Raw genomic sequence first — 13,180 nt, forward strand, 5'->3', positions numbered from 1 at the left:
TCCCATTCCATCTCAGCCTCTGACCCTCTAGTGTTAGATTATGGCCTTTTGTTGTAACTTTTCTCCTTTGCAATAAACTCCCCTCCTGTAGTATTTAAATGTCTCTCTCCTCCATGCCGCATGTATTGGGATCTCAGCACTTCCTGCTTTGTCATGCTGGCTGCTGTTTAGTTGCTTGTTTAATGGCGAGGAATCCCGAAAAGGTGTTTTGTGATGTGACGTGTAATTTATGCCCCTCTGGGGCATTTCTGTAACACTTGCCCCTCTGTCCCGGCTCTGGGGCCCGCAATGTGACGCTCAACGACCACCCAGGGCCTCTGACACGCTGCCGCATCGTGAAAAGTCAGCAGCCAATTACAGGACCGATAGTTGTTTGCGTCATCTACTTGGCAGCCAATGCGCTGCGCCGTCGTTGAGCTGTGTCTGGAAGGGACTGTGGCGCTGGAGTGAGGCGATCTGAGGAGGGCAGGTGAGTGCGGGACGGCTGTGCCCGGGGTCCGGGTCCCGCTGGGGGTGAGTGGCAGAGCCCGGGCGGGCTTGTGCCAGGTATGACCGGGGTAGTGGGACTGAGGAAGCCCGGGGCAAGTTGAAGTGAGAGGGGCATGGTTGGCACGGTTAGGCCGGGGCCTGAGGACTGGCATCTGCGTGGCACACCCACCCCTGCCGCTGGCACAGCGCTTACCCCCCGTGCCCTCTGTGATGGCGCCTGCGCTGGCAAGCTGCAAATTGCCCCCTTTAGTGCCCTGCCTGTGGCAGCCACGTGTCACCGACCCCCGTGCATACCCTTTCCTGACAAGCTGCAGACAGTCTATTGACAGCCATCTGTCATTACCCACCTAAATACCCTGATCAGCGGCATATTACCCCCTGGACTACCCTTCACAGACCCCTCAATATACACCCTACCCTTTCCTTACAAGCTGCAAGTCACCCCCGATCTACCCTGTCTGGGACAGTTTCAAAGCCACGTGTCAGTGACAGTACCCCCCCCGTAGTGACAAGCTACAAACTACCCATTGACAGCCATGTGTCAGTTACCCCCTGTCACAGCCTGTCAGGGACCCTCCCATACACCCTTTCCTGACAAGCTGGAAATTACCCCTTGACCTACCCTGTCTGGGGCAGATTCTCAGCCACGTGTCAGTGACCCCCCCCCTCTAGTGACAAGCTGCAAACGAACCCCTCACACCCTGCCTGGTGGCATCATCTCTGTCAGCCCTTATTGATGAGCCCCCAGATCACCCCTAACCCCGCGCCATCACCCCTTTAACCCTTTCACAGCCGCTCTATGTCAACGGTGTAAAGCACTAAATCGCTTGTTTGGGGGGGGGGATATGGTAAAGACACCATCGTTATAAATGGACTTCTCTGAAAATTAAAACTAAATTTACTTGATGTTTGGTAAAGTTCTGATTATTTGGCCCACATAGATTTTATTTTCTATACATTGAGGGAAAAGCCTTTCAGTGATAATGCGTTGGCCCCTATCGGCTTTGGGCTGGCCCCGGTATCCATAGATATATATTTCACGTGGTATTTAAAGCTCGCCGGTGACATATGTCTGTAAGCATGAAGACATTTTTTATTTTGTTGCTATTATTATTGTTTTGGCTTTTTAGTTTATATATATTTTGTATTTATTTTTAAATAATGCAACAGCCTAAGAAAATAATAAACGTCTCTGATGTTTTATTATTCTCTCTGAAAGTTTCAGAACTTTTTTTTAAAGTCTCTTACTGTTTCCATGGCAACAACTTTGGTTTAACGACTGCTTTTGTGATAAAGTAAAAAAGAAATAATAAATTAAATAAATATATATATATATAATTAAAGAATTCAAATAAATGGGGGCACCGTTGACTCTTATGGCTTTCTCTCCTCCTATTTTAGCAGAGATAGGTAACATCAGGCGCCTCGCATGACACTTTGCATAAGGAAATTACATTTCCAACCCCAAGCTTCTCATCCTGCGCCGAGGCCGGCGTCCTGGTGTTATATTTCAGTAGTCGGCTGCTCTATCGGTTTGATTGTTAGAATAAAAATATGAGTGACGGAGCGTTTCTGGAAATGAGAGAGAACGCTGAATTCTTTATGTTCCATGGTCTGTCACTGGAAGAGTGTTTGATTAGTTCAGCACTTTATCACCCAGAAGGCCGAGTTGCCCTCCTAATGAATACAAAGCCCCTTGTACCTATATATATATATATATATATTATATTATATTATATTACTGGTAAAAGTTTGGCAGTCACCTTAGCAACTCACAGAATGCTGCTGATTGGCTGTGATCTCCCCTTTGTTGGTAGGAATGGTGAGGGTATCAGTAAGTTTTTGCTGAGCTGTGATCTGGTTTATGTCCCTGTGACAGGCAGGGAATGCAGAGTCAGCAGCAGGGCAAACAATGACTCCCAGACGGCCCCTAGAAAACCCCATCGCGCTAACAGGAAAATACAGATTCCTGGGCCCCGGGGAGGACACGCAATTTGTTTACTTCCTGTGTAGCCAAACCGCAGGCCACGACATGCACTGCTTGCTCTGAGCCGAGCCTAGAGAAGTTTGGGCCGCAGCCTTTTATTTTTGACAAGCCCAAGCAAAACTCGTTACGGAGGTTATTCAGTCTCACAGCCAGCGAAGCGAGTGCTCCGCGGGCCAGAACTAGACCAAAGCGTGTGCTGGAGACTCGGTATTCCTGCCTGCCAGGAGGAGGAAAGCCGTCGCTGGTAAACTAAACAAGCAGAAACAATGCTGAATAAAGGGCATCGTGCAGCTATTCTTTGCCTTAAACACGCCTGGCTTTACTGCCCCTTTATATGGCTTTGAGGTGCCGTAGAACTAACAGGCTGCCGTATGATCTTCTGCTTTCCGTCTTCATCTGGCCGCGATCGGGTCCCTGAAAACTCGCGTTTGTGGGCAAAATGCTGGAACTGCTTTTTTGTCAGCAGAAATCCCGCTCTCTTATTAAAAATCAACACCGCTCAGAGAAACTTTATTTCTGAAAATCAGGCATGACTGCCATATTTGCCCGATTATAAGACGCTGATTACAGGCGTCACGCCGGATTTTGCGAGCAGGTACTTCTGCGGTCCCAGAGTTGCGTGCCGTGGCCCTGGAATATTCCAGACGGAATAATGGAGAGTGAACAGCGTTTCTGCATCTTTCTCCGTGAGCCCATCTGCGTTACTCTGGTCTCTTGGAGCAATTCCCCCAAAACAGGGAGCCTCAATACAATGCCGGCGATTTACGGGTGTGATGAATTAGGGGAACGTCTTACTGTTCTAATTGTTTATATATTTTTTGAAGCATGACACCCGTCTACTTCTTTTTAGAGAGATTGTAAATTTTGTTTGTTTCTTTTCAGCGACGCTGACGTTTTGTATAAAGAGCCGATGGAAGGAAATAAAAATGCAAGCGAGAAAAAAGGTAAATCCGGGCACTTCCTAGTGGACTGTGTGTTTTGGATGAGGTGCTTTTTTTTTTCCCCCACTCCCCAAAAATCTGTCATTGGGGTTCAGATCAGAGGAAACGTGTCCTCTCCCTCTATTAGGGCCGTACCCAGCAAGTTTCTTTCACAGGAAGGTCCAAGCTGGCCCTGAATAATGTATAGTTAAGGTTTAACTGTGTATTATGCAAAGCTAACTCCACTTACTGATGCAGAAAGTCACTGGGGTTGGCGCTTCATAAAACCCGGTGAAGCCAGGAAGATGAGACATTTCAAACTCATCTCGCAGTTCAGTAAATAAGCTCTTTGCAGGAGCGGCCGCACGTTCTCGCAGCTTTCTAATGCTTTTTTCCCCCAGGTGAAATAGTATTTGACATGTTTTCTTTAAATTAAATCTGATGATTGCTGTATTTGTCATTATAGAGAAGCTGGCAGATCAGATCATGCAGAATCCTCAGGTTCTAGCTGCCCTTCAGGAGAGGCTGGACAGCGTGTCTCAGACGCCATCGAGTTACATCGAAACGTAAGTCCGCAGCCACTCCTCGGGCGAAGCGTACTCCTCCGGTCCTCGAAGCCCATAAGTGATGTGCGAGACATTGCTGGCTCATAAGGATTAAACAATCAAGTCCTAGAAGATGTCAGGAAACAATATTAAGCACTCCATAAAATGTATATCACTGGAATATCAGGCCTTCACGTTCCGTGTTACAAACGAAATTATTAGGTGTTCCTGTCGCTTGTATATGTAAGAGGGGCGTCTCTTTTCAGTCATGGTCATTATATGGCTGGAATAATGTATCCTATCTGTTCAGTGATTAATTTATTTTAGATGTACGGTCTTGTTTCATCTTGCACTGTTATCTTTACTAACGGAGGTGTCACCGTGGAGTTAATATACGTGCCGTGCTGCTCTGTTTTCCTTTCAATAGCTTACCAAAAGCCGTGAAGCGGAGAATTAACGCCTTGAAGCAGCTGCAAGAAAAATGCGCGCACATAGAGGCAAAGTTTTACGAGGAAGTTCACGAGCTGGAAAGGAAATACGCCGCTCTGTACGAGCCGCTGTTTGATAAGGTGAGAAAACATCTTTCTGATGATTTCAGCGACTCCGCCGGATGCACGGCTATTAACCCCGTACAGGCTGGGCTGCTGCGTGGTTTATACGTGGTGCCGAGAGCTAATAAAGCAGGGCTCGCACAATTTTAGTGTCTGTGTATAATAAGCAGGGCATCTCGGATCGTCTTACTAGCTTCTCATTCGTTTTGTGATTTCAGCTGAAGGAATGTGTAGTTTTGGAATCCCAAAAATTACAAGATAACACGTTTGGATTTTTTTGTGTCCGCAGTCTTTTATTTGTATTCTTGTAGTTGGTTTTCAGTGCTAGAATGTTTTAATTTATTTTTGCAGAGAAGAGTAGTTGTGACCGGTGAGGAGGAACCAACAGACGCAGAATGTGAATGGCACAGCGACGCCGAGGAGGAAGAGAAGTTATCGGTAAGAGCTGCCTTGGCGTAAATCCGCTTGGCTCCGCGTATATGTACGCTTCCCATAGCGGAGGGGGCTGTTACAGCAGGCAAAAGTACCCTGCCTCTTCAGACTACATTATTCCAACTCTCCGTGTTTCCTTTCTATATTTGTAGGCAGAAGTAAAAAATAAGATGACCGTATCAGAGAAAGAGCCGTCAGATGACGACAACCCCAAGGGGGTCCCCGACTTCTGGCTCACCATCTTTAGAAATGTGGATATGATAAATATATCTTTACAGGTAAACTTTGATCTTTGAAGTTCCTTTTGTTTATTGTCTGAATATGCATTATAAATCATGTTGTATAATATGTTATGATTTTGTATATTTCTTGTATAACTGACCTAAAATCTGCCTTTTTTAACAGCTGCATTTCATAGTAAATAGTTTTTGGCACTACGTCCGATTTATTGGTGTACTTTTTGTAGCAAAATGTTTTTATGCCTTTATTTTCTTTGAAGCTATATCCATAAATATTTATTACACTACACATAGCTATGGTATATAAACGTTTTTATTAAACCTGAGTTTTATTTACTCATATTGCAATATTTTCTGTCCAAGGAATATGATGAACCGATTCTAAAGCATCTACAGGATGTAAAAGTAAAGTTTTCTGATGCGGGCCAACCAATGGTGAGCTCCCTAAACCGCTTACGACAGTTATCGTGTTAATGTAACAATATGCAACTTTATGATAATACAGATTATTTAACAAATAACACGAAAACCCTTTATCTAGTGTTTCGCCAGGATAAACCGTCTTAAGTAACAATTATTCTCTCCCAGTCTTTCACTTTAGAGTTCCTTTTTGAGCCCAACGAGTATTTTACTAACTCCGTTCTAACAAAAACGTACAAGATGAAGTCCGAGCCCGATTCCACAGACCCGTTTTCGTTTGAAGGTCCGGAGATTGTGGATTGTGAAGGGTAAGAAAACTGTTTGGTCTTAACCGTGTGTTAAACTTTTCACATACCTAGGAGAGTGGGCTCGTAACAGAGGTGCGTGCCTTCGTAAATAAATCTCGCTCTGTATGACGCTCTTCTCTTTCCTGAAACCAGCTGCACCATCGACTGGAAGAAAGGAAAAAATGTCACTGTCAAAACAATCAAGAAAAAGCAGAAACACAAGGGAAGAGGTACAGTCCGGACCATAACCAAACAAGTGCCCAATGAGTCCTTCTTTAACTTCTTCAGCCCCATTAAAGGTAAGGAGCACGCATTTAACGAACATCCCTGCTTGTGGAAAGTTTTATCTATTTGAAATGACAAACTGTACTAGAAATTGTAAACAGAATTAGAATTTACTTGTTTCCAAATGTATATCCTTTTGAAAAGTTTAAAATTCAGCCGATATGATTTTTTTTTTTTTCATTTAGTTCAACACTTTGAGGGAATCTCTTTATTTAAATAAAATATATTGTTTGTGGTTAAATAAATTCTGGCTGCCTTATTTTTTTCTTATATTTTTTTTTGTCTCTTCTTGTAGTGTCCGGGGAGGAATTGGTGAGTACGCTATATACTGAGTAACTGTTTGAGGGTGGATATATGCTGCGTGTGCTGCGGACGTTTGAGAGCCATGAGTACTGTTGTGTGATTAAATGCTGATATTCACCGTGTCGGTTGTTTTTGCTAGTTTCTGATAACCGGTATCTCATCTCGCCTTCTAGGACGAAGAAATGGAGAATTCTCTAGCTGCTGATTTTGAACTCGGACACTTCTTCCGGGAGAGAATAGTTCCGCGCGCAGTCCTTTATTTCACTGGGGAAGCTATTGAAGATGAAGAAAGTGTAAGTATATTTACAAATCATTACGCCCCGGCAGCGATGTTTAGCACATTGCTCTGCACCACGTTTGGCAATAAGAGTTAATACAGTTGGAGCAAAGTGACTTGGTTAATGAGCTTTTTTCTTTGTTTTTTTGTGTGTGCAGTTTGAAGAGGGCGAGGAAGGAGAGGAAGAGGTAAGCAAACCGATGTCTTAATCCTTTACGCGCTTGCTTATTAGCGGCTAAACTAGTACGTGAAGTGACTGTAAAAACGTAGGTACAATTGTGAGAGGCAGCTTGAAATACATCGCTTAACCAGATAGGGGAAATAGATGGGAGCCGTGACATAGGCGGACTTGTAAGGTAAGCTGGTTTGAGACGTATATTTATGTACTATTTGTCCTTATACTCTAACGTGTTGGATCTCTGTGTGGATGTAATCATCTGAGATTTGTTCAGCACGTTTTCTGTCCCTGGGACTCTAGGAAGCCGAGTTCTGTCCAATCTGTTATTTACTCCCTCTTTTGCGATGCACGGGGATACGATATATCCTTGTGCTTCACAATGAGCGATCGGATAGGTGTCAGACGCATTGAACGCGGCTCCCCCTGTCCCGAGGGAGAATCCGACATGAAGGATAGGAATTAATGCAGAAAATTCATTTTGTTAATTCCAGGAAATGGAAGGTGAAGAGGAAGCCGAGGATGAAGAAGAAGAGCTGAGCAACGCTAAAGTAAGTTCACTTTACAGCTAATATTCCTCATAGTGACGTCTTTAGGGTAGGGTAACGCTGTTTTGGGCCAGCCAATATCTCATTTTTTATTTTAGTTTTTTCTTTCCATGTTAAGTTTATTTAAACTTATGTGTTTTGGAACAATTGGATATTGGCTTGCATCCAAACAGTCGCCGTTCCAAGTGTCAGCCGTTGTCACGTGTAAGAATATCTATAAGCCAGTCGGGCAGTGGCTTTTAGAGTGTATAAGTTTATCAGGTCAAACAAATTATTTCTCTGAAATTGGAATACTCCTATTTATTCACGTCATTAATACGAGGCATGTCCTGCTCTGCGCTGGCAATTAATCTGCCGAGTCTGCCTCGTATATTGTCGGCCATTGGCTTTGGTTTAGTGATGTGGTGTTTTGCTCTGCATTCTGCTAATTGTAACTGTCAAGCGGTTTAATTGATCCTGTAGCAGCGTTCCATGGTTACTGAAATCACAATTAACAAGGACGTCGTTGTCTTGAATCCTGATTGTTTCCAAATGCACTGCTTGGTGGAAGGGCCCGCAAAGTAAAGGGGAAGTATAGCTCGTAAGTGTTAAAAAGAAATCTAGTTTAGGTATGATGTGTATAAAATGGCACACAAATGTCCGTACAATTTTAAGAGCAATGTGCTTTGCCATGCAGTTTTATTACATAACTGATCCTGGGGCAGGTAGGCTCATGGATACACTAGAATAGCCATGGCCAGCAGTGGACTAGCGGAATAAATCGCAGGTATGGATCTGGCCGTAGCGGAGGATATGTGATCCGTACCCGCAGCTGGAGACGTTGGTGTGCTTGGCGCTGGACCAGCGGCTCCGTCACGGTTTTCATTATAATGGTATACTTCCCCTTTGCTGTTTAGATTTCTGCTATAACTTGTGAAATCCGTGTATCCGTTTTAATTTGTTTCATTGTCATTTTCTTATTCTCCTTTTAATTTTTTGCCTCCCGTTCAGTTTTATTGATTCCATTTTTCTCTATTTAGGTGTAATTTTTTTTCTTATCATTCATTCAATCCTAGGTAAGGTGGAACATCATTATTTTTTTTTCCTCTGTCTCCATTTTCCTTATATTTAACTCAAAGCACCCCAGCAAGGACATCTCATTTATAAAAAAAAAAAAAAAAAAAAAAAAGGGACAGCCAGCCGGCCCGTCCGTATGTTTACAGAGGATTATGGGAGTTTAGTAGTTTTGGATTTTGGAACTCTTAGCTGTAGTTTGGCACCCAAAGACTAGTAGCCCTCCTACTCGTAGTGGGGATCCAAGGGATAACACTCCATCTCTCCGATTAATAAAATATATATATATATAGGGAATCTTGCTCGTGCTTCTTGAGTCGATCTCTTTAAATGTCGGTGATTGTGTGTATACCGATGGCTGTCTGTGTCGTCCCCGTCCTGCCCTCTGCATTTCCCATATGTTACTTTCCCTTTAGCTTGCTTTGTGTTGTGTTTTTTGTGCTGCTCGTTGTGAATTGCGTTGTTCAAAGCTATAATGGACAGACAACTACAAATCAAAATGAATCGTTTAGAAGCACCGTCTGACAAACATGCAGCGCTACCCTGTATATAACTCTGTCACACCGAGGCTTCCTTTATTATTAACAACCGGATATTGAACTCTAAACAAAACCACCCAGGTGTATCACTCTTCAGTAAATACAGTGAACATAATAAAATTACTACTACCCGCGTATACAAGCGCAGCCTTCCCCAGCGCTCCTCAGGTGTTTATAAGACCGTTAAGGTATGTGGGATATTGAAATCTTGCAGCCAGCTTTTCTTTGAAATGTATAAAACGTTTCTCAGCGCCGTTCAATTGTTTCGCTTCCAGCGCCGGTCTGCTCGGTGTTTCTGGAAATCCTCAGCTGAGCCTCGTCGACAGAATGATGTAAACCCTCTAAATCATCCATAAGAATATCCAGAGATCCTGATTCAGGGCCTTGAGTTCGGCATGTTTTTTAAAGATGCACTCGGGGGCCACAGGTCCTCATAAACAATTATATAACCAGACCCTGAAATTAGCGCACACAAAAAAAAAAGAAAAGAAAGTTTAAAATAAGTTTGGATGTTAAGATTTTCTTTCTAAAGCCTCTATCTTTTTAAAGGGACACTCCTGCTGTTATATACGCTTAAATGTCTGATAACTGGGCCCCTTTAAATATATATATTTTTATCCCCTAAGCTGAACGCTTCGCACGACTGGTATACTCGCTGCCACCAAGCTCGAGACTCTTTAAGGGGTCTAACAAGACCCTCTGTGTGCATGTGCAGAAAGCTCTCCTGCTGATATCAATGGGAAGGCTTTCCTGCCATTGAGTGGCTGCTTCAGATGGCCTAAAGTGGCATAAATCTTGGAGGGCGAAGGGGCCGTTGCTCTTCTATTACCGTACAGGTGAAAAAAATGCATATTAATGTACTTAACAAAGCACTTTAATACGCATTCATTATTGGCGAGGCTGCACAGAACAGCAAAGTGTTTAACAAAACTATAGACCACATAATGTATAGATATCATCTAATTTATTGCTTATATTGTATCTGTAAGGTCGAGTTTCAGATTCTAGACCCCAGTATATTAGCATTATTATCTACTTGGATGATTAATACCTTTTTGTTCTCTCTCTATCCCATGTAGAAAGAACCAGTCCAACCGGCTGAATGCAAGCAGCAGTGATTGATGAAAAAAAAAAGAAACATAGCAGTTTTTGAGCAAGAAAACGATTCCTGTTACAATAGAAATGGACACGATTCCATAATGCTGCAGCCTATTTTTAAGTGGAAATGCTTCTTTTTTTTTTCTTTTTTTTTCATGCATGATTTTTATTTGTTTTTCTTCTAATTTCTAAAACTATATATTGGGGATGTTTTTCGAAACAAGGCGTTCAGGGACGGGGTGATTCGTTAGAATGTAAGCACAGTCGGTCTAAACACTGCATTTTCTTTTCCTTTTGCATTTTCTTTTTTTACTTTTGCTTTTTTTGTTTTTCTTTTGCATTTTTTTTTCCTCTTCACGGGTCTGATGGGATATTATTCTATCTTCCAAGAACTAACCAAATGAAACAACAACAAAAAAATGTATGCCTGCCGGAACTGAAAATTTCTACAAGTTGAGAAATTTAAGTATATAAATGTTGTACTTATTTAAAATGTACAGTGTATTTAAATGATGCAATAAAATAAGTTAAATTAAAACCAAACATATATATATATTTTCAGCTCACTGTTATTTGCAAGGAAATCATATCCAATATTAATGACGGGTTGCTTACCTTTATGAAATTGGAATTTTGTCTTTCTTGTGCACTTTTCTTGCTCTTGTATGACAAAAATCAGCGATTTATTATTTTGTTGCATTTTTTACCAAATGTCCAGCATTATTTTTTTTTAAATGCATCCACAGAATGCATTTAACTATTGTGACCTTGCCTCTTTTGCCCAATACATGCCACTTCTTACACCAATTATATGGGCATCTAGAAGGTGGCCTGTCTCCAGTGCCATGAAATATATAATTTGTAACGTTCATAAAATCAACGAGGCGGCAAAATCCACAGGAAAAAAAAAAAATTTTCAAAATTGCCTTTGGTAGCCATTGTTATAATTAATTATTCCAGGGGGATCAGTTGCCAAACTTCTAGTCCATTATATATTTTTTTACCAAATTTATGAAATTGGACCATTGCACGTCCACACTAAGAGTTAAATTTTGAATATGTCGAGTAGCTGGGCCCGCGGAAGGTTGTGGGTCCCTCCTTGTTCTTTTGGTGGATTAAAGGTACTTAAGCCGCATTATTTTTGGATTATAATTGTCCTTTTATTCTGGGATAACATAATGAACTGATTGTCTCTGTGTGTGCGCCGATAGTAAAGACGGAGTGAATGCGGCTCTCGCTTACAATGTATCCTGATGACTGTTCAGAAGCAGCTGTCTGTCGCAGGTGATCTGAACCGGTTCATCTGTTTAACGCAGGTCTGTTGGTGTCATTGTCATCTGTTTTTTTCATTGATTAAATCAGGACATTAATAAACCAAAATAAAAATATCGGCCTCGTTTTCCTTTTTTGTGCGTTAATTACTCGTCCAGTAAATATTATTTTCTTGATCTTCATAATGTATCTTCAAGACTTTTTTTATGTCAGTTTCTGTTTGAACCACCAGAGGGCAGTAACGCATTTGCTTATTCAACTACATCCAGCGACAGAGACTGAACAGCGATATACCATTAACATGTGACCTTCACGCGCAGAATACGCCATGCAGGTATCCTAAAGATAATTGGTCACGTGTTGTCACATTTGGCAATCTTAACACACTTCTGGAATGTGCTGTAATTACATATAGGCAATTGATAAGTGGAACAGCCTCCCAGCAGACGTGGTAGAGGGTAATACAGTGAGGGGATTTAAACATGCATGGGATAGACGTACGGCTCCTGAATCTAAGACGAGACCAACGACTGGTTAAGGTTTGAGTCTTTACAGCAGGAGTAACATGCAGGTTATTGGCGTAAGAATGCGCTGAAATCACCGTATTCTGATTTACAGAGATCGGGGCTTTCCGTTCCGCTGCTGGTTTTACAGGAAATCACATTATTCTATAACTACAAAACAACGCCCCGACTGCTTCAAATTATTCAGATAATTGCCTTTGGCAGCGGGAAAAAAATGCCTAAAAAATTTGCCAACAATTCACAGATTGTTTCACCTCGGGATCTTTAGGGTTTAAAGGTCCATAAATGTATTATTTGCATTCGCAGGGATGGGGCTTATTTCTCTGGATCTTGTCACGGAGCATATTATTTATTGCTATGACTATGTATATATATATATATATATATGTGTATATATGTGTATATATGTATACATATATATATATATATATGTATATATGCATATACTTTTTTTTAACCAAATTCTCGCAATATCTATGTATTTTCCCTTCTGAAAAAATAGGTTGTGTCCCTTTAATTATTATGTATTGTTTTATATAGTGCTATCAAATTCCGTAGCGCTGTACAATGGGTTAATACATCTTTATCTATAAACCCAGAAGCCCCCTAATGACTGCGCAGCCCTCGCGTCCCGGCGTGTTTTCACGGCTCGTTTCTCCAGCAGGTGTTCATTAAATATGCTCAATATTCCATGGATCTCAGTGAAATTTTACTGCCAAATGAGTCACTTTGTAAGACTGAAGAGACGCGAGTTTTAAAATAACTGAAAGATCCCCTCGGCTATGTTTTAGAAGTTAAAGTATTTTTTGCTCGTGTAATCGACTCATCAGACCTAGACGTGCGGACAGGTTGGGAGACTTGCTCGGGTCGTGTATGATTTTTAATGTAGCTCTGTCGTGTTCCTTTAAACGCCTTTCCTGCAGGTGTAAAAAAAAATAGGTGATTCCACCTGACCGTGTAATGAGGATAATAGATAAGAGGAGCAGCCTCCCAGCAGAGGTGGCAGAGACTAATACATTGAGGGTATTTAAACATGCATGGGATAGACATACGGCTCCTGAATATAAGACGAGACCAACGACTGATTAAATTTATTTGAAGCCCGCATGTATCTCTAAAAATGATTACGCTGGATCCTTACAAGTAACGTTGCCGTGCGGCCGTAGGATGTGTGTTTATTGTATGCGTTTAGTAAAAATGGCGTGACTGTGTCGGTTGTCACGGAGAATGAATATC

At 41.9% G+C, this 13,180-nt stretch overlaps 1 protein-coding gene across 2 annotated transcripts; it reads left to right on the plus strand.

Moving 5' to 3' along the window:
• Positions 1–374: 374 nt before the first annotated feature.
• Positions 375–11,536, plus strand: NAP1L4 (nucleosome assembly protein 1 like 4). 2 transcript variants are annotated; one of them, XM_053448549.1, is made up of 15 exons: positions 375–469; positions 3,359–3,420; positions 3,863–3,962; positions 4,369–4,510; positions 4,844–4,930; positions 5,077–5,202; positions 5,527–5,598; positions 5,752–5,891; positions 6,024–6,169; positions 6,451–6,467; positions 6,632–6,751; positions 6,894–6,923; positions 7,405–7,461; positions 8,478–8,513; positions 10,130–11,536. In XM_053448549.1, the coding sequence occupies exons 2-14, from the start codon at positions 3,387–3,389 to the stop codon at positions 8,481–8,483; spliced, it is 1,077 nt and encodes a 358-aa protein (XP_053304524.1). In that variant the 5' UTR covers positions 375–469; positions 3,359–3,386; the 3' UTR covers positions 8,484–8,513; positions 10,130–11,536. The 2 variants fall into 2 exon arrangements, with proteins under 2 accessions (XP_053304524.1, XP_053304523.1); XM_053448548.1 differs by lacking the exon at positions 8,478–8,513.
• The last annotated feature ends 1,644 nt before the right edge of the window (positions 11,537–13,180 follow it).

Source organism: Spea bombifrons, chromosome 10 (genome assembly GCF_027358695.1).
Source record: "Spea bombifrons isolate aSpeBom1 chromosome 10, aSpeBom1.2.pri, whole genome shotgun sequence".
NCBI lineage: Eukaryota > Metazoa > Chordata > Amphibia > Anura > Pelobatidae > Spea > Spea bombifrons.